Here is a 24,727-nt window from a genome sequence, read left to right on the forward strand (position 1 = left end):
AGATTGCAGTCAGGAGGAAAAAGCGTGGTTTCTGAAGAGGTTTTCTGAGTTACCCTGGAGTGAGCAGAAGAGCCTTTAGCAGTACTGCTGATAATGTGCTGACTTAAAACCATGAAAAACAAAAAACTCCCCAAAAATCCCAAACCATTATTTTCAAATGATTGTAAACATATAGTACTTTCTCCTAAAAGATTAATTAAATCATGTGCTTGAGCATTTCTGAAGGATAACTTAACATAGTGCTAGTTTACTGGTTATGAAACAGTGATACGATCTTCAAATATGTGTCAAACTATTATTTTGCATGATTATTTTATTAGATTATTGCGTTCTTGTACGGACAAACAAATTTCAGCCTGCAGCAAAGCCATACAGACTGCATTAGTTTGCAAATAACATAGAAATTGTGTAGGTACTAAATTAAATCAGCAATATTTGTATTTTAATGACTCCTAATATTTATACTTAACAGTGATACTTGCTTTTGTTCTGTTGTTCCATACCAATGTGGTGGTCTTTAAAATACAGAGATTTAGGTGAGAATTTAAAAGAACAGGTTTTAATTTAATTCAATTTAATTCTGAATGTACATAGGTGATAAAGAGACTAAAGAAGAACAACAACAAAACACCACCATTGCAATTTTGTTTTGGTGTTTCTGAACTCATCCAATTGGTTGCTGGTTTCAATACTTTTAAAAAAATAGTTCATAGAACATAATGTATATTAAAGGACTACTGTGACAGAGCACTGAAAAAGGTAAATTCTGAGGTGAGGAGGCAGAGGTTTCTGCCGAATCCAGTCAGCTTATTCATCCCTTTCACTGCAGACTTGTTTTCATTTCACATTTTTCAGTTGTCTTCAGGCTCTGTTAACTGAAATCTGATTACAAATGCAAGGTGATGAACCCATGGTTAGGTATCTGTTCTACAGAAAAGTAGATGAGGGTTTTTATGAATCACAAACTGAATGAGTTAACAGTAGGCTATATAAAATAAAGAAATGGTTGCTGTCCTTATCATTTATTAACCTTTGTAAAGGGAACAATGAGATTTATACATTAGTATTCATGTTTTGCTTCCATTACTGAACTTTGCTTTACTGTTCATTGTGTTTGGTCTTAAAGGTGCATTCTCAGAATAGTGGAAATAGTACGAGTTCAACCCCATCGAGGAAACCTCAGGCATCTGCGCCCAAAGTCCGCAAGAGCGTCAGCAGTCGGATACACGAAGCAGTGAAGGCCATTGCCCTGTGCCACAATGTGACCCCAGTGTATGAATCCCGGGCTGGGGTATCTGCAGAAACAGAATATGCAGAGGTGGATCAGGACTTCAGCGATGAAAATCGAACTTACCAGGCTTCCAGCCCTGATGAGGTTAGTAAGAAAAGGTGAAAAAATAAGTATCTCATAAAGAACAAGACAAGCTAAGTTAAAAAGAGCAGAACTGTGAAAGACTTTCAGGCTGGAGTTTCTTTAAAATTAGCATTAACCTGGTTTTATTTCCTCTACAGCTGTAGGAAAGATCTGGTGTTTCTTTGTCACATAAGTGTTTTCAGTTATTTGACTAAAGGGTCTGTGAAGTGAGTGCTTTGGGTGTTGAGTATTTTGATTAAAGTTATTAGGTGTATTCTCAAAACATTACTCCATGTATGAATCATAGCATATACATGCAAAAGGGAATATGAAGCTGCTCTGAGTGATGGACAGACAGGTGCATTAGCTAGAGATACTACCAATAAGTGGGATGTATTGATTCTTAACAAGAAAAAAATCCCAACCAAACCCCAAATACTCCTGTAGAAAAGCACCCGAGCTTCACACCGTAAGCAGCATGAGGGTTGAATCTTTAGGGTTCAGTCAAAGTTGCATCAAGTGTAGGACAAATTTATTGTAAAACCCCATTTCAATAAAAACATGCATTTGACTTCTATTGAAATCCAAATTTTAAACGAATCTCACTGCTTTCAGTGGATTTGAGTTACTGTTCTGATTAATCCTGTTTTGGGGCCTAAATTGATTGCCTAAAATTCAATCTAAAAAGATATTAGAAGAGAGAGACAAAGCTCAAGTTTCCAGATACTGGAAAGTAAGCATAAAAAATAATTACAGCCCGTTCACTTTAAACATGTATATACTTGATACAGTAAAATAGAGAAATGGAGTATTTTGAGGTTAGTTTGCCTCTGGAAGTGAGCAGGTTGAGGGCCATATTTGTTTTAAAGAAATTTTAGTAGTGTGGTGGTGTATCCACGGTACCTTACTCATAATCAAAACAAACATTGTTGTAAGATGTGAAAGAGGGAATGCATATCTGAAAGCCTGTATATTTTTCTAGCTTCACTAGTTGATCTAATACAAGATAATATTTCACAAACCTCATCTTGCTACAGCATAGCCTATTATTCCCAGTATACATTTGGATTACATGACTAATATATCACCATATGTAATGCTAAAAGAACTTCAGCAACTCAAACTGTAAGCTGTAATTGCTAAATGTAACAAGTCTGTAACAAGTATTTTTAGGAATGCAAGAAATGAAACTAAGTCTTTCTTTGTGTAGTACCATACTAGCAGGCATTATATGCATTTCAGATGCTATAAACACAGTTGATAGTGTCAAAGCATTGTAGAATATAAATCACTGGTTCTCAGTGATTAAAACATGGCAGTAAGAACACTTTTAAAAATAAATTCTAGGCAAGACTTGAGATGCTGCTCTTTGGCTAAAATCAATAATCCATAATACTGCATGTAGTGTTATATAGTGTGGGTTGATCTGCATTGTGAATTGAGAATGCCAGAAGTGTGTTTGTTTGTGGTAGAGTTACACTGTAAATATAGCTTGTTAGTGTAGTTTTATAATGTTTGACTTGTATTATGCGCATGTGTACAAATTTTCACTGGCACATATACTCATATTTGCTAAATAGATCAGTGTAATGGGCCTGTGAGGTATTACTTAAATATAATGAAAGACTGCATGAGCAAATGTCTGCCTGTGAAGATATGATGACAGCTATGGATCAACTAAGCATTCTTCTTTAATAGCTGAAGGTGTTACTAAATCAGGTGAAGGGACATGCAATTGAGAGACACTATGTGACTTTTTTTTCCTCTTGTTTGCTTTTCTTTCTCTGTGGGCTTTCGTATACTCATTCAGTTGTTTAGAACCTGAAAATATCAGCATAAAGAGCAATTCTCCTCCCATATTTGCTAAAGAAAACAGCTGTGAGAATTGAGAATTATGCAAGTGATGCCCTGGGAAGGCAGTAGGGAATTTGACATTGGAAAGAGGAAAGTTGATAAAGTGCTAATACCACAGATCTGAGACTCAGAGTGGAAAGGGAAGTGGAAGAGGAAATCAGCAACAAAGAAACTGTTAGTGTTTTCAAGGAAGAGAAAGCACAGGTATCATTTTAACAATGATTTTTTAAAAATCGTCTTGACTCATACATTCAAACTATATGACAGTGAAATGAAAAACATTTTAGAACAGACAGAATTAAATTTCCTTTTTGTTTCTCAAAGATAACGCTTGAAACACTACTAAAATTATCATATTGAACAAATATGCTTTAATATAATGAGAAATTGATGCTAAATGGAGTCTTATAAAAAGATGAAGCTACAAAAACCATTTAAATGGCATAAAAATTGCAGCATGACAGCAAAAAGCCTAAGAGTTGAAAGACTAGCAGGTCTTTATCATAATTTTTTTAAGAGTTCTATTGATGCAATGTTTGCAAATCACTGGAGCCTAAGGAAAATAATGTAAATGGTTCATTATTTAGCTTATTGAACTTTCCTGCAGTTAGGTTGACGGATGATGCCAATGTTTCCCAATCACCAAAGTACCATTTTAAAAGCATTTTTTATTGAATAAAGTGCTTTGAATATTGCACCCTGGAGCTTTATTTAGGGAAATGGTTCAATTGATGTTTTCTGTTTAACCTCAGCACTGACCTATCACAACATATTTGGTTAATAAGCAACATTATCATTTAATAGACTTAACCAGTTTTATGCATTGTACTTTCTCAACGTTACAACTCTGTTCTCTTAGATTTTGTTTATGTATCTGGCTTGATTGCAGTCTTTTGAAAGAAGATGTTATTTGCACAGTTGTCTGTTCCACAATGTAATACTGCATGGCATTGCCATAGCATATAAAGGGCAGAGAACAATGTGTAAGTATAAACTGTTCCTCCATGTAGGAAAGTGTAAGATGCCATTCAGTAATACATTGACTCACTATACACTTAATGAATTGACTTGAGGAATTAATTTGAAATTCTTCACATCTGTGTGTGTATGTGTGCATCCATATACAGATAAAATATAACCATAACAAAGTATGCACATTTAGAAGTAGGTACATTCATCATAAAAGATACATTTACCTATTGTTAGAGTAACCTGAGATAAGTAACTGATTTTGTATTCATAATGTGAACCCTGCTTATGCCAGACTCTTTGTTTCTTATGATAAGTGATCAATATTTCATTTTCTCTGGAAGAGTGGAAAGTTTCATTTGTCTGTCACTTGTCCTCTACAGCTGTAGCATAGCAAACAATAAACATTCACTGAGAACTCACTGAAAGAATGAAAACAGCTCCTACTTGGCCATCGTAGGTGTGGGTTCAGCTCATCTGTAGAAAGCCAGCTACCTTAATGTAATGAACAGTCATAAAAGGATATAAGCTAAGTAGGTAAAGCAATGGAGTTCAGAGGTCACAGACCCAAGCAATTCAGGGGCATGCTATGAACAGGAGCCTTTGAAGACCTTTGCTCCTCTTGGTCAGAAAAGATTGATCAGTCACGATTTTTAATGACTGCTTACTCTCATAAACCAGCTATTTATTGGTTATGCTTTGCCGGCACTGTTATATTCTCAAGCATTTCTAATTCCAGGAATTTTGAATATTTAAGTACTACCTTAAAATGTGGCCAGTTATTTAATTCCAACGTTTCTGTCCAGAGACAACAGAGTTGCTAAAATTAATTACAAGGCTGCAAAGCCAATCATTTAAAAACAGACAGAGAAATTATATACCCTTAGTGAAGCAGCTTTTGTGTTTACAAAAGTGAAGCTGTAATGTATGAGACATGTTGTATTGTTTAATTCATTTTATTGTGTGTGCTTATTGAAGCAAGACTAATTGTGTTGTTTTGTCAATGTATTGTGAAAAGCAAATCACTCAGTAGCATAAAACCATCACTTTCATGACCTTCGAGACCCACAAAGAATAACTACTCCATAGCTTGTCTTGAATATTGATCGGCAGTTTTTTCACATGGTCAAGCTGTATTTTTAAGTTAATAATTTTATTTTAATTATGAAGTTTCTCAAAAAGTGATGGACTGCAAATATTAGTTAGCAAATCATTGTTTATAAATATAAACAAACCAGTAGCGACCAGAAGCATGTGAGTAGTTGTTGAGCAATCCAGACAAAGTGTTGGGCCTGCTCAGGCAGTAGGAAAAAGAAATCTCACTGCTTCTTCCCTGTTTCCAAACTAATAGCCTTAACATCAAAATACCACGCATACAACCTCTGTATACCTTACACAACAGCCTGTTTTTGAAAGAAGATCCTATTGTCTGAAGTGAAGATGCTTTTAAATAGTCTGAAATAAACGAAGATTGGTTACATGAAGCGGCAAAACTAGCTTACAGAATTTCCATCTCCAGTCTGTCTTTCTCACCCTACAAATTGCTCCCTCTTCTATGCCAAGACCTTTGAAGCCTTTATTTGAGTCATTTTTCAGTTTAAGTGTTCAGGTTTGTAGCATGGCTCCAGAAAAGCTTAACACACAACTGTATGGGAACTCCCAGACTACTGAATGGGGTGGAGAAGAACTGCCAACGCCAGCTACGGGGCAGTGGGTCGTCGTCTTAAACTGGTATTAGCTCAGAAGGGAATATTGTAAGTTGAAAGTGACGATTAGTTGGTCATAAACTGTTTCAAGCAACACTTCGTAAATTTTGAACAGTTAAATATTTCTGCTAGGGAGCAGCAATGGCAGGCCGGCCCACCAGGAAAGGGAAGCCAGGAGCTGAGCATGGTAGCCAGGCTGCTAGAGGCAGTGGCCTCAGTGTTGAGGTGTATAGCCCTACAATAGCCAAGCAAGGTGAAAAGAGCATGTCCCGTTGTCTCTGTTTAAGGCTCAGAGAGAGAGAGAGAGAGAGAGAGAGAGCGCGCGCAGGATTTTCTCTCTGTTGTCCAGTACCCTCCCAGGGGGAGGATTAAGAAAAAGGGAATAGAGAAAAAAAAAAGATGCTTCGCACGAGGTTGGAAGTTAAGACTGCAACAAGTTTAATGAAAAAAAACAACAACAGGGGGAAGGAATAAGGGAAATTAATAAGGGACAAAGGATATTTAAGTATATACAAAACCCGATCCCAGCAGTCCCGAGTGGAAGTGTCCGAGCAGTGCCTCGTGGTCGCTGTGACCGCTGTGACTCGTCACCAGGGACCGCAGTGGTGCCGGGAGCGGGTGGTGGTGGATACTGCCGAGCACGTGGAGGTAACCCCAGTCGCCTCAAGATGCAACAGGAAGCAGCCCAGGAAACGCCCGTGAAAACCTCGGTTTTTTTATAGACTGTGGCCGGAAAGGGGAGGGAACAGTACTGATCTCTGACTCTCCAGGGTCCTACAGACACCACCTGTCCTTCCCTTTCAGGCTGGTAACCCTTAAACCATAACACCCGTGGTGATAACTAGTCAAGAGTACAGATTGTTGTACAGGTCTGTGTTGATGAGGCACATCTGAACTCAAGCCAAGCAGTTAAATCATTAAGTCAGGATCAGGTTCTGAGACAGCAACCAGCATTAGCCACAGTCTGGTGATTGCAAGGAAAGTTGAAGGCAGTGACGCAGGTCCAAAGCCAGGAGGTCGTGTCTGGCTATCAAGACAAGGTCAGTGGAGTATGTGTCCAAGTGTGGGCATAGCTGCAATGTGACTGCAATGTATTTTTTCTCTCTCAAGATTTTCTATTATGAAAAACCAAAATTAGCGGAATAGGTTTGTAAGACCAGCTAAGTTTCACACAGCCCAGAATCCAAAGGGAGCAGTAGTAGTACGATGTTTTGTATGTTCCAGTCCTGATTTGATGTCGTATCTGAAGCAAGCAAGAACAGCCTTAGGATATTTTTTTGGTCTTCTGCCAAGCAGTAACAGCCTTTTAGGACTGATCCAGTAACTGAAGGTCTTCAGGATTCAGCTGGGTGCTTCAAATACCTCACTTTGTAGTTTTATAACCCTATGGGCCCAAGGACAAGGGGAGGTCCATTTTTTTTCCCAAGTGGCCATACCAGGTTTTATTTAACTGGAACTTCTTCATGCTGTCATGCTCCCAATATGGCAGCTAGTTACATTTTCCACAGAGCAAAGAGACTCAGTGTTGCAATTCTTCAAACTGAAAATTAGTAAAACAGCTGGGTGAAAAGTGATATTTCCTGTTGGTCCAGAGGAAGCTAAGGAAGATGTTAATCTGAGAGGGAATTGGAGTGCCCTTCCTTGTGTATGTTATTCACCCTCACAGGGAAAGGTCAGGAGAATTCAGAGATGGTCTTTGAGTTGGGTTATGTAAAGAACAATCTTGTACATACTGATTGAATGGCCTAAAGCCATCTAACACCACTCCAGAGGGAAGCAAACTCCTGTTATTTGATAGGGCAGGGAGGTACTTAACTCTTTCATCCTCTTAGTTGAAAGTAAAGATATGTCTGTTCCTTTAAGTGCTTTTTATGGACAATCTGTTTCATCTTAATGTTTGCCTTAATTTTGACTATTGACTCATATGCTTAGATATGTGTAGCATATTCTGCCACATAATTATTTTCACTGGGGTTATTAAATGGGAGTCATAGGCTAGTAGAACTTACTGTGGAGAAGATTTTTTTTCCTTAAAGTCACACTGTAGTTGAAAAAAAATAATCATTGAGTCTAATTGGTTTATGATAAAATTAAATATACCAAGGTTTTGTGGCTTATCGGTTTACATGTTGTTTTAAAGTTTTTTTAAAGTTGTTGGTTAGTAGTTATTTTAGGCTAAAATTGGTCTAATGCTCTAATTAAATACGCACTTTTGAATCCACAAGAAGAATAATGATTTTTGGGTTTTTTCCTGTGCTTGATACGGTTTACGAAGTCCCTAACTATTCATTTTCCTGACTCTATTAGGCTTAGGTTTTGTGAGTGATAAACTAGGTAACTGCATCATTGTCGTTACCTTGTTTGCTTTATGGAACCTTCTAGAACCTACCTGTTTATTAGGTGCTTGTTTTGAATTAGTTCCATAAATGACAAATGGGATGTTTATGTTCCCAAAACATGGAATTAGGATGCAGAGCTGTGCTGATCTATAACAACAGTGCTTTTGAAATTTCCCCTCTTCATGCACCCTCGAGATGCACACATTTCTCAAGTACCTGAGCTAGACACACCATCCTGCTCGGAGAAGCTACTTCCACCTCCTGAGTTGTCACTGCTGTAGGTTACATTGTGGGTCACACAGTTACTGCTTGAGTTGAGGAAGTTTCCTTATCATGTCTCTGAATTTGACTTTGACTGGAAATCTGTGCTGGGGTAATTGAAGAGTTCGGTATTTGGGACTGTGGACTGTGGAAGCTCTGAGGGTTGGGTGGCCTCTAGTGGAGAGACACTGCTAACAGGCAACCAGAGCCCAACAGTGGGCATGTAGTAAATAGAAACATCTGAAAGATTTGGGGTAAGAAACACTAAACAGGAGGTGTTTCTCAGTAGCTTTTGTCAAATCAATTGCGTTTCCATTACATAATGCAAGCATTTGCTAAATTCATTCCTAATTTGGAAGTTGCTTCTCTGACTGTGTCGTGTGAGAGGTGGATAGCCATCTTTACCCTTTGGATTGCTATTGAGGAGGAAGACAACTTGCAAGTTAGAAGCCACAGAAGCTCTCTTTGACTCTACCTGCATTACCTGTCCTGGTAACACTACACAGTTCAGGTTCATACTTGTGTCTCAGTATTGGGAGGATTCTATATCTACCAATGCACTTCTTTCTGTCTCCCAGGCAGCCAGTTTCCAGAGAAGGGAAGTTTGATGATAAGCCAGACAAGATCCACAAAATATTCAAATAAGTCCCTAACCTGTATTCAGGAGACTTGACACATTTCATCTGTGTGTTAGGATTTTAATGATTTATTGGCAAATAAATATTTTAAGTAGAACAGATTTTTTTAAAGCAAAATGGTAGCACCACCAGCGAAGACTTTTGTGCTTCTCCAGCCTTTGGTTGCTTTATCTGACTCCATCCAGTACATCAAGCTCTGTAGAAGCCACAACTGCTGCGTTTACGCAGCATTCTAGGGGCTCTTGATGTATGCACACTAGATTGCAAGACCATTTTACTGTGAAGTTTCAGAAATTTATTGAAGAGAAGAGGATATACTTATAGAGGGGAAACCTCAAGAAGAAAGACTTACCTAAGAATCCCCTTCTTGATTCTCTATAGCCAGCTATTCAGTATATATATATTTGTTAAGTGTTAAAACTTAGGTTTTCCTGCCATTTGTGAAATCCTTTTTTTTCTCATTTGTATATTCTAAAAGTTTGAAATATTTAATGATGAGGTCTGGATATGTTGTTTTGGAAGCTGTTATTAAGGTCTGGCTGTTCTGATTAATTTTGAATTATGATAGTCAAACTTAATGTCTTGCTCTCAAGTTTGTTGTTCCCTTTGAGGCATCTATTTGACTCTTGAGTCTTATTGACTATTTCTGTTATGGTATTTGCACTTGCCAACTTAAAAGAAAAAAAAAATGCAGTTGTGTAAGTCCAGGTATAAGAATCCAAAATGACTATGCTGCAAATTGTGTATTCAAATGGTAGGTGAAGCCAAGCATAAATGAAATAATAAATAGATGTGAGTCACCAAATATAGAACACTTAAGTGCTAGCTGCAAAGGAGTATGAATGAGATGATAGGGTATTAGTAGAAAGATGCAGTTTACAGGTCAGAATGTAATAGTAACCTTTCACTGTGAAAATTGAAAATTAACCTTGGGAGTATTGGATTGTTTACAGCTTATATGGTACTTTTATTGAAGAAGAAAAGTTTCTAAAAAGACTTCCTGTGATTTTGAAGATTTTGAAATGATGCTGTTCAGTGTGTGTTAGTTTCTCTTACTGCATCTTGCTCTATTTTTGTTTATGATGCCTACACAGAGGGCAGTAGTAGGGTTTCTTAGGAGTTCACACTTTTTTTTTTCCAATTTTAAATTTTGATAGAAGCTACAGTGATTTACTTGCTTTGGGTAAAATTCATAGTGAGCATTAGCCATGTCTGTTGAACTTACCTAGGGATATTACTACTTGCATGTCTTTTATCAGACTGCTTGACTTTTCTTCTTTCCTCTTACCTGAGATAAATAGCAGAGGCAGGTTCCATAAAAATCATATGAACTTTTTTATAATTATCTTTCTGGAAATTTAAAAATCTAGTTTCAAATAATGATTAGCATTTGGAAAAAATTAAATTGAGGAGGAAATTATTTTTAATCAGAAACTTCCCTTTCAAATGTTGATTATGGCTTGTATATAGGAAAACTGCTTCACTGTTAGTATAAAGTATTATTTTTTGAAGAAGTAAACCACACAGTGGTGGTGATAGAAAAATATCTAATGCATTATTTAAAGCATAGCATAGAAGAAACTAAAGCTTGATGTCATGCTCTTTAAAGTAGCAAATTTTTTTTCAAAAAGCAAATCTAATACATACGTTTTAAGATGCCATGTAGTGATAGCTAGTAGTGATTGTGTAACACAGCATTTCTGAGTTTGTAAAAGAGACTTTTATAAGCGTGTTTGCGGGATGCAGTATTGTAAGCTTAGTTTCCATCTCATTTGATATGGTAAGAATTCAATTATATTATTGTTAAAACAAAGTAATAAAATTATGCAAGTGAACAAAGTAAGCTAAAAAGATCCATTGCTTATCTATTTACTACATACTGCAGTATCCCAGCTTGCACGTAACTGTGGATCTAATAAAATGTTTTATGTGGAAGTACTCCCAAAATCTTATACTTGCATAGCGGTGTTGTTGGTAATTCTGTTGTGGTTTTGCATAATTTCTCCTGAGTGTCCTTGAAGTATCCGTGAATATATATTTAGTGTTTTTAATTGTACTGTTCAGAAATAACAGATCCATTCTAAACACCACATTTTCAGAAATAAGTTCAAGTAAAGTTTTATATTCTTCAGAAGAATTTCTGTAAGCTTTCTGAAGTAAAATACTCATTCGAGGTATTAAGATTTTGTACGCAGTATACTGCTATTCACTTTTTTCCTAGATTCTTGGAAGAGTTTAGACTTCTACCCTAGCAACAGTTGTTTGGCTTTAGCCTAATTTATATTACAGTATAATAGACCTTTCACACTTAAACGCGTCTCTTTTTTTTTTCCTTTTTTTCTTTCTTTAGGTAGCTCTGGTGCAGTGGACAGAGAGTGTGGGTCTCACTCTGGTTAACAGGGATTTGACTTCCATGCAGCTGAAGACCCCTGGTGGACACATCCTGACGTACTATATTCTGCAGATCTTTCCCTTCACTTCTGAGAGCAAGCGCATGGGGATCATTGTTAGGGTAATGGGGGTGTTGTTTTTTATTTCTCAGAAAATGTTTTTACGGAGTGTTTATTTTGATAAAATTTAATAGAAACTTGATCCTTCAGGGAATGCATTTCACAAGGTTTTCAAATGGAAAATATACCTTTGACACAGGTACATATGAAATACTAGGCAAGCAATTGTAGAAAAATCAAGTTAACCTGATGTTACTTGTTAGCTTTGTAAAGGACAAACTCTTCTCTTACATGGGAACATGCTAATTTAATTACTTCACACTTAGCCTCTGATGCTGTAAGTTGCCTTTAAGCCTTTGGCTTTTAATTTTCCATTTGTTTCTTTCATACAAAATCTGTTACCTCTTTAAAGGATAAATTAATGGCTGAAACTTCTTAGAATAGTAGTTAGCATCGTTCATACTACTGGTGCTGCTGCATTTCCCAACTCGGCATTGATATCTGAACTGGCATGCGTGCACAGCATCTAAGATTTATGAGACGTGCTTAGTTGTCTCCTAGATGCCCAGTTGGGAGCATAGTAATGGTCCTTACAATCTCAGATGAAAGGAAGCCACAACACTGTGCTAAAAGGAAAGTTTAAACCTTTGCTAATGTTAAGCCATCCAAACTCCCTGCCTCAAATCAGGTACTGCAACAGTGTGGCTTCAGACAACATTGTTAGATAGTTAGGTCAGTGCCAAGTGCCAGTTAAATAGGTGTCAAACTCACCAAATATTTTATTTGCCCATGATGACAAGCCAGGCATGCCATTGGCCTTTGGCAAGGATAAGGATACTTCAGGTAAATACGTGCATGGTCAAGTCTGAAGAGACCTTGGCAGGTTTGAATTTCATTAGATGAGGTTGGCACTAAGAGCCCGTTTAACAGTGACATGTTCAGAGATATTCTAAGAAGTTCATAGATGAGACTAACTCATTCCTTCTGCGACAGACCATACCTCAGAAACTCCTGATTTGTATTATATTTGCCTGCATGTGAATTCTCTGAATAAGCAATGAATGTTTCATCATTGAAACATCTCTAACAAGCATTCACACTGTTATTTGTAAATTTTTCATTAGGTATTTGAAAGATACAAAACAAACTGTCTGTTGTTGATATATAGTGTATGCCATCAAAGAAAAAAAATAGTAGTCAGAGGGGGCGTAACAGTGGTATTTTAATATCTAGCTGGGCATTTTAGGAATTCTGAGAATCTGTTATTCACATGGACTTCACTTAGAACTGATACTCTTGTATGAGAAAGTAGGGAATATGCAGCTCGAAGGCATTAGGGGTGTCATTGAAGTAGTAAGATTAAGTAACAAAATTTACCGACCTCTTGGCAAGGTACTTCATCTTTTGTAAATGATAATCCATTGAGTGCCTCAAAAGAAAATGAAGTTATTGGTAGGTAATTGTTTTGACTGTATAAACAGATGCTTCCCCCCCTCCCCTCTATTTCTTTTATAAAATTTTAGGATGAAACGTCAGGAGAAATTACATTTTACATGAAGGGTGCAGATGTTGCAATGTCCACTATTGTACAGTACAATGATTGGTTAGAAGAAGAGGTAAGAAACAAAATAAAAATTTATTTAAAATAAAAATATCAGGTATTACTGGAATAGGCCCAAAGGAGAACCTGAACCAATGCAGTAATGGGTTTTGAAGTACAGTTCCATATATTCTGAATGAGTTTTAAGCTATTAGAATTATTTTCAATTCTTGAGTAACCCACAGGAAAAGCAAAGCTGGTAGTCATAGCAGAACACATTCCTACTTAGAACAAGGAAATTTGTTTTTCATTGACTGACCTTTCACATAAAATCTAATTACTTCTGAGAAGTGTTCTGCTATAAACCTATTTATCCTAAAATGCCCTTGTTTTATCAATTTCTACAGTTGAGTGTGATTATGAATTACAAAGTTTAATAAGGGTTGCAGCCAAATTGAAATATATTTTTGCCACACTTATTAAACTGAATATAAAATAGCTAGTGACTGAATTTCAAAACTGATTATTATTTTTCACTGTGTGGCTCCAGTAGGTACCAGCAGTCATCTTATTTTGACCCTGCATACAGACAATATGTTAATACAATGATTACACCATGTATGTTCATAATGGTATTGGCAATATGAATCAATATCTGCTGCAGGGCAGTTTGATTTATTCAGGGACATGAATAAATTAAACTCCCTCAAGACCTAGCAAAATGTCATAAAAATTACTTTTGGCGATAATGATGCACAATTAATTGTAAAATACTTGTTTAATTTATTTAGCTTTATGAGGTCAAATCAATAAGTGTTTTGCACTGGACAGCCTTGTTTTTCATTAAGACAGGCTATTCTACAGCTATTTTTAATGTGTAGATATTTCTTGTGATAAGAGGTATGTTCAGCTGGGAAAGAAAATGTAGCTCTGTTATGTGTCTCAAAAATAGTTTTAATTTATTTTAAAGCTTCAATCTAAAAGAGATTTTCTTTAAGCTAGCAGAGGAAATACAATTAGCTTACCAATAGCATACCACTCCATTTGGGGAATCTGAAGTATAATTGTTTTTTATTTTGTTTGTGGCTTCTCCAAAATAATCTAAGAGTCTAAAAAAACATCAGAAGTTATGGTACAGATATCCCCTGTTAGTATATAGTGTAAAATGTGTACATATAGTCGAATATTTGCATAATTGTTCTATGTTTCTGTCTATTTAGTGTGGTAATATGGCACGAGAAGGACTGCGTACGCTCGTCGTTGCCAAAAAATCACTGACCGAAGAACAGTATCAAGATTTTGAGGTATGAAGGGACAAAGTGATCTTGTGCTTCACTTTATTTAGTTACTTCAAGGGGAACGTGCCTCTCTTTTCTTCTATTAAGGTGGCAAAAAAGCAGATTCATGTTTAAAATATCAGTAGTTGAGGTATAGCACACAACCTGTTAGAAATTTTGTCATTCATTCGTGATTGTTCTGCAGTCATAAATAGAACACTGTTTTTCTTTATTTTGTGACTGGACAGTGTTCTGCCAGACACTAGCATAATGTTAATTCTGTAGCATCAGCGTGACCTAAAAGAATCTACTCGTTCTCAAAGATAAGGACAGTTCCTGCTTAGATGCTGTGATGCTAATTCCTAATAATTGTTCAGAAGACATTCTCTTGAGGTGATTTGTCAGAAAAAAGCCATGTATAATATTGGGTGTAAAGTAAAATTAGCTCTTTTAATCTTGTTTTTCATTAAAGGTATTTAAAGACAAACATTTACCCTAATGAATCCATATTGTAACTGATAGGTAGACTGAATGTATACTTTGAGTCATAAGAAACTCTAAGTGATTTTGTGTTTGTGCAGAGTCGATATAACCAAGCAAAGTTAAGCATACATGATAGAAACCTGAAGGTTGCTGCTGTTGTAGAGAGTTTGGAGCGAGAAATGGAACTGCTGTGTCTCACTGGAGTAGAAGATCAACTGCAAGCAGATGTTAGACCAACTCTAGAGATGCTAAGAAATGCTGGAATAAAGGTACTAAATGCATACTGCTGACATAACAGATTATAACTTATTAACTTTTTGTTAGAAGGCATTAGAACTACGTTTGTCTATGTTCAGGTTCAAAGTAAGAAATATGCCAAGTCCTAAGCACACTCAGGGCATGAGCTAGCAGAAACAAACAGGGAATTGTGTGCAAAGCTTCCAGAACAGATTTCATTCCTCTTAATCTTACTTCTGTTGAATACTACCAATGGATAAATGTATGTGATTCCCAGTCATTTATCCCCTGACTGTCTACCATAAACCGTCCTAGCTGACATTAAATGAGTTTGGCACAGATTTCGTATGATAACAATGTTTTCAGGCTTGGCACTCTTGAGAAGTCGCAGCAAAGATCAAAACATGAATTGTTTGAACTAGAATTCAAAACTACCCTTGGAGTTTGTTCAAGTCATGTTAAAGAGACAGTGTAAAAAGCTTTGCTCAAGCGTTTGTGCTGTGTTTTCTTCATAGACAGGCTATGCTAGACAGCTGTCGATTGCACATTTAAAAGTAATACATTTATTTGTTTGAAGTAAGTGTAGGAGCAATATCTGAGAGCAGTGGGCAAGATTGTATATCTCTTTCTTGAAGCAGAGTGTCAAACTCTTAATCAGATACAGTGGGATTTTTAGCCTGAGAAAGAGGCTAAGTTACTTTGCTTTGCAGCAAGCATGGGAAATCTCCCTTTATGTGAGAGAGGAGTGGGAATGCATGGAGCTCTGCTTTGGAACAAATGATGAGCCAGTTGAGAATTCACAGGTTAGAAATATTGGACAACGTTGAGGTGAGTGTCTGCTACAGAGTGCCTAATCAAGAAGTAGTAGAAGAGGCCTTCTTCAGACAACTGGAAGAAGCCTCACATCTGCATATGCTGGTCCTTGTGCTGAACTTAAACCACCCCAGTATCTGCTGGAAGAGCAATGCAGGAGGGCACAAGCAAACCAGTAGAGATGTTCTACTAGTCCTCCTACTAACAAACGAGGAAGTATTGGTCAGGGATGTGAAAGCTGGTTGAGGGGATAGCCTTGGCCACCCACAGTAGTTATGAGAGGTTGAAGGTCAGCAGGTTCAGGATGATCTTATTAATGTTGATAAATACCTGAAGGAAGGGTGCAAAGAGCTCAGAGCCAGGCTCTTTTCAGTGGTACACAGTGAAAGCACAAGAGACAAGGGATACAAACAAAAATAAAGGAAGTTCCACTTGAATGCGAGAAGAATTTTTTTTACTGTGTGTTCAAATGCTGGAGCAGGTCACAGAGAGTTTGCGGAGCTTGTCTTTGGAGGTGTTAAAAACTATCTTGATGTGGTCCTGAGGAGCCTGCTGTACCTCACCCTGCTTTGAGCAGGGAAGTTGGACTAGATAATCTCCAGAGGCCCCTTCCCATGTCTGCTGTTTTGTTATTCTGTTATTAATTAATCCCTGTTCCCCAAAGACTTTCAGGTGAATTAGTTGGTAATGCAGTGGTGTGCACAATTAGCAAAACATATGTATGGATTAAAGCCTTATGATTACCTCAAATTTGTTTTTAGTATGGTGAGACTAGTGCAAAGTACTTATATACTAGTACCTCATGTATAGTATTTTCTCGTTTGCTCTTGCTATTTCTTCTATATGTGGTCACTTCTGACTGTTAGGTATATCCTACTACAAATAGGTATAGATTAGTGTGACAGTATTTAGGGGTTTTTTTGTTTGATGCTTTTGGTTTGGTTTGTTGTTTTTTTAAATTATTAGTTCTAAGATTTCAGAGCATTAAAACTGTTCTGACTTGAATTACAAGCAACATTATAGTAGTCTGGAAACAATAGTAGCTGTACATAGGTCATAAACTTACAGATTACTTGGTTACTATGAGAAAACATGAGTCAGTTGTTCATTCACTGACTCACATAGACACTAATGAAAAGTATTTTACCTGAGATGAACAGGAAAAGAGGGTGAGACTTACAGTTTAATAAAATTGCAGTTGCTAACTGTCCAGTAATAACTGCTGCAGTTTAAGCCATTCTTCCTGTGTGGTCTGTTCTGTTTGCTATAGGATTTATGGCATTTCATCCAGATGTCCTTCAACTTTCTTGGTAGTAAGGGACTCTCGCTTTAAGAACAGATGGATCCTCAATCTTATTCCTTAAATTTGAATGCCTTCATCCCAATTTTGTGATCAGTGGGCAGGATTTCTTTGGAGTGTTAGGACTGTAGCTCTTCCTCCAGGATATGCTGTCCCATTGCTTGGCTGCTGCTTTTTGATAGTCTCACTAGAGCCATAGGCTGTTGTGTCACATCGTTTTGCTGGTAAATGTAGTTGTCTGGATTCTCACTCTTTTGATCAAGGTAGCATAGGGCCATAGCGAAAGGCTTTCCCTGCTGTTCAGCTATGTTAGTGGGCTTCCCCGAAGTTTCACCTTGTAAATTGAGACATTAGCCCTTGTGAGAAGGGAAGGGGCATGGAGCTGCCTGAAGTCAATAAAGTTCTTTTCTGCTTTGTTGCAGTGAAAACAGCTCATTAATTTCAGTTAAAAAGGCACATATCAGTATATTTTCTTTGGTAATCTGATCCCAAAAGATAGCAGAAACAGGTTGGAGAGAGATGCCATTTGGATTTGGAAAACAGACGCATTAATGTCAAATGGAGTAAACTTTCACGTTATTCTGCAGATATGGATGTTAACAGGAGATAAACTGGAGACCGCAACTTGCATAGCGAAAAGTTCTCACTTAGTTTCTAGGACTCAAGATATTCACATTTTCAGACCCGTAAGTATGACTCCAACTTTTTTTGTTGGCTCATCAAAGGACAGCTAATAACAATGTTACTTTATTTGATTAGTGGTTGGCTGCTTGTTGATTGGTGGGTTATTGTACTGAGATTAAAACCCAAAATTGATGGGTTATTGTACTGAGTGTCATAATAATGATCAAGAGAGTAGTACTTAGGTTGTTACTCAAGGATGTAGAATTACTAAGCATTGCTTCTGTTTAAGTGTGCTTGTTTCTAGGTTTGTGGATATGCTACAGAAACGTTTGTAGCCGTGTTCAGGTTCAACTTGTGTTTTACACTCCTCACTCATATAATGGACATAGTAAGGTACCTCTGAATAATGATGGGGGCAGGTCTGTGTGGGGTGCTGAGCCAGTAGGAAAGTGTCCAGGAACGTAGGCTCTCTGAATGTGGTTCTTGCTTCTTCTGGCATTTTCATTAATCGAACTCTTTAGACTCAAGCAGAATTAATTCTGAATTAAACTGTGATGCCAGCATCCTTTGTATAGATGTAGTTCAAATCAGTACGAGAAAACTTGATTTATTTTTTTGTTGTACATCATGAGATATATTTGTATTTTATTAACAGACTGTTTTAAGATAATTGTTAGAAAAGAGAACTTACATCTTTTTCTGGACATTTTGGTTATATTTGCATAGGATCGACTCTACTAAAGCCAAACAAACAGATTTTCCAAATGTTGATTGATGCAGTGTGATCAGACATAATATGTCTCTTTGTTCTAAATTAACCACTTGCACCTACAGAAATAATTATATGAATATAATTTACATGTAAATGTAGTTTCTTCTGAAGCATCGGAATGGCAAATTAGGCCCTGCAGACTACTGTTTGCAATTAAATTATTAATGCTTCTGATAAAACGTCAGATCAATTTTTGTTGACCTTTCCATGTTGTAACACCACAAATTAAGTCTTCCTGAACAAAATCTATTTAGTTGAGTCAGATTTTTATTTTCATTACCTCAACTGGTAATAAGAGATCAGCACAAAACTGAGTTAACTTAGAGTACGCAAAGTTTTAAATTAGTTAGAAAATGGATTTATACACAATTATTTCTGTGGCTGTATTTGTTGCAAAGAAATAACTACTGGATTAATGTAAGAAAATACCAAACACTCTAACACTTGTATCTTAGTTATAAATTAGTAAATAAAAAATTATTTACTGCTTTGGCTTCCCAGAAAGATGCATTTTGTTTTTAGCGCTCTTCCTTTTTATTCTTAGAAGTCTCAACTTCTCCATTTTTTAATGAAATTAGCTGATATATTGTTCTAGAGATATTTACAAATGGAAAAAAAATACCCCTGATAGTTGAAAGGTAAAACAGAGAGGGGAATTACTACTCATCAGTGTGCACCAGGTGTTGCCATCTCTTTATATCTGTAATGTAGAAAGATTATAATGGGTCAGTGCAATCTGTGGTTCCTAACAGCTGGCAGACAAGGACCTTTCTCTTTACATTTTTAATGGTGGGATAGGAAGAAAAACTTTTTTAACTCAGACATGTATGGTTTTTTCTGTTTGCAGGTTCTTTTTAAATGGAAGTCAAATTTTATATGTAGTTGAACCCATCTGAAGGGAGAAAGGTCTTTGGACTGATTCTGGGTAGTAGGGGCCAAAGACAAAACTTCATGTTCAGTGTAATTAAGACTCATATTCTAGAAGTTATTTAATCAAAGTGCTGACAGAGCCAAAATCAGAAGTGTAAAATCACAGTTTGTGTTTTATTCTGTGCTTGGAACTTTGTCTTGCATGATAGCTCTAAAATACATTGATCTTTTTTCGTAAAACAAATGCATACACACAAAAAACCCCAACAACAAAAACCCAAAGCAAACAAACAGAAAACCGCCCAAAACGGAAAAATCCAGCCAAACAAGAAACACCAAAAACTGCCAGTCTCCTCAAAATCTGGTTATAATTTAATGTTTTCATCTTCTGTGTTCTAGCTCAAAACCTTCCAGAATCCATTTGGTAATCTTTGAGCAGTTTCTGCATTTCACACCTGGGCCTTTCTGAAACGATATTTATGTAAATTAAAAAATTAAACTTTTGAGGGTTGCTTAGGGGTTTTTGTCTGTTTTTATTCCAGCCCTGCCAAGATGGAAGGACGCAGGTCAGCTTGAACTTAAGATATTTTAATGTCATTAATTTATTAATCTTTTTAGCCCTGGTCTGTCTACTTGGATGAGGAACCAGTTAAGCTGACTACATAGATTTTCCTTATTCGAGGATTGTTTTTTCATTCCATAAGATTTGAGGCTTGTAGTCAAATGCCATGGGTACTGGGCTTGCACTGGAGTTGAAGAATCCAGGCCTTCTTGGTGTGAGTTCTCAAAACGTAATTTATTTAGGCAGGCTTTTTTAAGAATATAACAAAATCTTTTAAGTGAGCATTTCTTATTGAAGGTTACCACTCGAGGAGAGGCTCACTTAGAACTAAATGCCTTTAGGAGGAAGCATGATTGTGCCTTGGTGATATCTGGGGACTCACTTGAGGTAAGAACTTGGTTTCTGTCAGATTACATTTACCTATATGTTTATGTTCAAACAGTAAAGTATCGGCATCTTCATGCTCTTAAACTTTTTTCCAGTATTTGCCCATACCTCAAGTTGTCCTTAGAGATACTTTTGGTTTTGCCTGAGTGCTAACAAGAGGATATATGTTCTAGGTGGGCAAATGTTGCTGGTTCTCAGGTCTCCTGCATTATACCAGAATGGAATTTGTATGCATCGTGCTTTAGTATTGTCTCTTCTATTAACCCCCAAAGCGTGTTGGCTTTCTAAGGAAAGAGAATGTCAGTTTAAAATACTAAAGCCACAGTCAGGAGAATGTGGCTTTTTTTAATCCTAGATGAATGGTGTGCTAGCAAAACTTCGTAAAAGAATCCTTTTATACTGTGTTTTTGTATTAGTTTACATGTAGTAGTATCTAATCGCATGTAAATGCAGGTGTTATTTTTTTCCATAGGTTTGCCTGAAGTATTATGAGCATGAATTTGTAGAGTTGGCTTGTCAGTGTCCTGCTGTAGTGTGCTGCCGATGTTCACCCACCCAAAAAGCTCATATTGTGAAACTGTTACAGCACCACACTGGAAAACGCACATGTGCAATAGGTAACTGTTGGCACAATCTTCATTGGCAATAGCTAAAATCTGGGATAAACTTAAGCAGTAGATGGCACCATTGAGAAATAGTTGAAACAAAACCAAAGAGACTTCTTTATCAACAACCAGGTGTTACGTAGCTGTAGAAAATCCCATTCCATGAGAAAGGTGTGGTTATCTTCTTTATTTCCCAGGAAAAATTTTGATTGCTGAAGTCAATAATCATGATCTATAGATTAATTGTAAGAAATTAAAGATATAGAAGAGGTTTCTAAGATACTGTAAGGCCAGGAGATTAAAGCTTCTGAAGAGCTGAATATTGCTGTGACATTTTGCAGGTGATGGAGGAAATGATGTCAGCATGATCCAAGCAGCAGACTGTGGAATTGGAATTGAAGGCAAGGTAATGTTAACAGTTTCATTGTCAAATATGTGTCACAAAGTAGTATAGTAACATGGAATTAGGAGCTTCATTCTTACACAGTAGTGAATTGATCATTTGTCATTAAAGTATGCTGTAGGATGATAAAAATGCTTAGTCTTTGAACGAATATAGTCTTTGCTTCTGTCTCCTCTGCTTAATCTTTTTAAACACAGAAAGCATAGCATTTACCAGGGTAGGCGATTAAACTTACCTGTTATAGCCACTGCATCTTAGAATATGCACAAAAAATTGTCCTTTGTGTCTCGTTGCATGGTTGGTTTCTGAAGCAGGAGCTAACTTGACTTTTAAAATTAATTATCACTTAGAATTTTGAAATTCAAAGCACATCTTTTACACTGACTTTCATGTTTGTAATATTTTTGTTTTGTTCTAGGAGGGTAAACAAGCTTCCTTAGCAGCTGACTTTTCTATCACACAGTTTAAACACATAGGTAGGCTGCTGATGGTACATGGTCGAAACAGTTACAAAAGATCAGCAGCGCTTGGTCAGTTTGTCATGCACCGAGGCCTTATTATTTCAACTATGCAGGTATTTAAAGCTTTGTTTTCTGAATAGTTAAAAACACTATGTCCGTCTTTGAAATGTCACAAAAAATCTTAATCAACCAGTATTGTTATTTTTTCTCTATTGCGATGTTTTGTATATAAAATTATATTAAATACGTAATTATCTGCTTTTTTGTAGGCTGTGTTTTCATCAGTCTTCTATTTTGCATCTGTTCCCTTGTACCAAGGATTCCTAATGGTAGGGTAAGTCAAAACCAATAGTTACGATTTCTGATAGTAATATAGCAAACTAACTTGTTAAATAACATCACGTAGTTGGTGTCTGCCACATTTTTAATACATTAATTACTGGTATGCTACCCAAACCTGGAATGAGTCTACAAAGAAAAGTCAAACTAGGCTGAATATGCACTGTATGTGGAGGGGGGAAACCTTATTATCATTTCTCTGATGAAAGAGATCTGCATAGCCTTAGAAGACACCATATAACCTTTTTCACATCTGAGGTGAAAACAGTAGAGGGAGTCTCCCAGACCAGTTTCAGTGAGAATAACAGATTTCTCTGTTAAAAATGGAGCTGAAGCTACTGACCATGAAATTTCTTCTGAGCCTGCGCTACCTTAGTCTGCCACATCGATTTCAGTTCAGGTGAATATATGCTGGATTAGAAGCTTTGTGGTCTTGTTGCAGAAGCTGCTTTAGTAATATGGTTCCCCAAGTCATACAGCCAAGGGATATGCATATATTCATGATTGTCTCTGCTCTCTGCCCCTTCTGTCCTAAGAGCTTCTTTTTATACTCCTTGTAAACAATAACAAATCAATAGTAACTTAATTCATAGTCAAATCAAGGTCTGATTATACCAGACTCTGCAGAAAAAAATGTTTGTAAATAGTTGTGCTAAGTTCTAGGAAATTACATGCTGAAATATACATCTGGCATGTGCATACTAAAATCCAAAGCCACTTAACAGAGCTTTTAAGACTTTTGTTCATCCACCTACCTATACCATGATGTCCAGAATATAGCACTTGGTTTTTTCTTCAGTTTTCTTGACATTGTCTGTGAATGAATTTAAATGTCAGGTCTTTGAACTGGTTGTCTGAAGTGCAAGTGCACAGGGAGTATAGTAACAGTTGATAAGCTTGGGTTTTATGTATATATATATAAAGAAATATATTTACTGTTTCTGAATATATAGAAGCTCTGTAACTTCTCGTGACTGGCAGAAACACAAGAGCAAGTTGCATGTATAAATCTCTATTGGTGAGCCACCTCAGTACTGGGTAGAAGAACCAATTTAATTCCACTTACACAGAATAATTGAACTCAGTAGATCAATTTAAAATCATACAATGCAAAAGGGTCAATATATGTGCTTTCTGTTCACCTAGGTATGCAACTATATATACTATGTTTCCAGTCTTCTCTCTAGTGTTGGATCAGGATGTGAAGCCAGAAATGGCATTGCTATATCCCGAACTTTATAAGGATCTCACAAAGGTATGAATGTCCTCACTGCTCAGATATGAACAAATGCTGAAATCTCTGGTATGCAAAACTGGGAATTCTTACGCTCATTTTCTTAAGATATTCCACGCAAGACAAATACACAAAAAATGTATGCAGACTTTTTTACTATGAGAATAATGCATGGTACCAAGTGTTTCACTCAGTTTTATTAATACATTTGTTAAGTCTCACCAGTGGTTGGACTGAAACAATTCAAACATGAAGGTATGTTGACATAAAAGTTGCTTGCAGTCTGGCCCCAGGATCTCTGATCTGGAGTTATTTTTACCTACTTTTTCCTCCTAAACTGACAAATTATCTCTTTTTTTTTTTTTTTTTTTTTTTTACTCTAACCCCCAGAAATTACTACTGACTTCTTCAAAAGCTGACTTTCTTTAAATAACAGATACTGGTAACTGTTATATCTTAACTGAAACATCCGTAGGTACTGCTTTCTGTCTGTTTGCACATACCTGCAAACAATGAAAGTGTGTAATTTCTTTACCCACAAAAGTGGAACAAATGTCAAGATTCTGTTTTCATGAGGTGGTTGTTTTGTTTGGTTTTTTTTGAAAAGTACTTCTGCTCCATCTTAAACTGTCAGCTAGAAAAGTTAATGATCCAAGGCAGAAGCGGAAGTCAAGTTTTTTGTTTAGGCTTAAATTAAACTTCTTGGAGATGCTGAATTACTGGCTTTCCCAGCTTATGTTGCACCTTGGTAGATATTAAATAAGTAAAACCCAAGTAATTCTCTGCAAAATTAAAAAAAAAAAAAAGTGGAGAAACAGGAGAGTACAGTTCAGTGCATTGTGTGTGGCACAGGCTGACGATCAGTGAATGATTATGAATGAGCAGTACAAAAAGTTATTTGTGTTCTACATTTGACTTCATTATTTCGAGGTAATCTTACTGTGAGTGATTATTACAACAATTTAGGATCATGCTGCCTTAGTCATGACACTATGAAGCCTACGTATTTCTGCACATAATTTTGCAAATTATGGACTCTAAATGCAAATCTCTGCGAATGCTCTTTAGCTAGTGTTCAGACATATGTGGATGTGGACTGTAATTGTTTTCCTAGGAATTGTTTTATTTTCTGGGTTATGCTAGTGATGAAAACTTTTTTTTTTAATTTCTAAAATAATAAGCTGTATTGGCACAAGACATTGACAGACTCCTGGTCCTGTGCAAGAGGAGGAGAGAATTGGCAAGGTTC

The 24,727-nt window shown here is 36.6% G+C and overlaps 1 protein-coding gene across 1 annotated transcript in view; it reads left to right on the forward strand.

Annotated features, from left to right (window-relative positions):
• Window positions 1-1,126: 1,126 nt before the first annotated feature.
• The window catches only part of LOC104540230 (probable phospholipid-transporting ATPase IIB), a gene marked incomplete at its 5' end in the record, with an annotated part of 29,520 nt that continues 5,919 nt past the window's right edge, over window positions 1,127-24,727 (forward strand). The window contains 12 exons of the mRNA XM_010183979.1: window positions 1,127-1,375; window positions 11,472-11,633; window positions 13,095-13,187; window positions 14,332-14,415; window positions 14,970-15,140; window positions 17,809-17,907; window positions 20,347-20,436; window positions 20,909-21,053; window positions 21,383-21,447; window positions 21,863-22,018; window positions 22,175-22,239; window positions 23,391-23,499. Coding sequence (XP_010182281.1) covers window positions 1,127-1,375; window positions 11,472-11,633; window positions 13,095-13,187; window positions 14,332-14,415; window positions 14,970-15,140; window positions 17,809-17,907; window positions 20,347-20,436; window positions 20,909-21,053; window positions 21,383-21,447; window positions 21,863-22,018; window positions 22,175-22,239; window positions 23,391-23,499 — 1,488 coding nt within the window. The remainder of the gene's footprint in view (window positions 1,376-11,471; window positions 11,634-13,094; window positions 13,188-14,331; window positions 14,416-14,969; window positions 15,141-17,808; window positions 17,908-20,346; window positions 20,437-20,908; window positions 21,054-21,382; window positions 21,448-21,862; window positions 22,019-22,174; window positions 22,240-23,390; window positions 23,500-24,727) is intronic.

Source organism: Mesitornis unicolor, unplaced genomic scaffold (assembly GCF_000695765.1).
Source record: "Mesitornis unicolor isolate BGI_N332 unplaced genomic scaffold, ASM69576v1 scaffold46604, whole genome shotgun sequence".
Lineage (NCBI taxonomy): Eukaryota > Metazoa > Chordata > Aves > Mesitornithiformes > Mesitornithidae > Mesitornis > Mesitornis unicolor.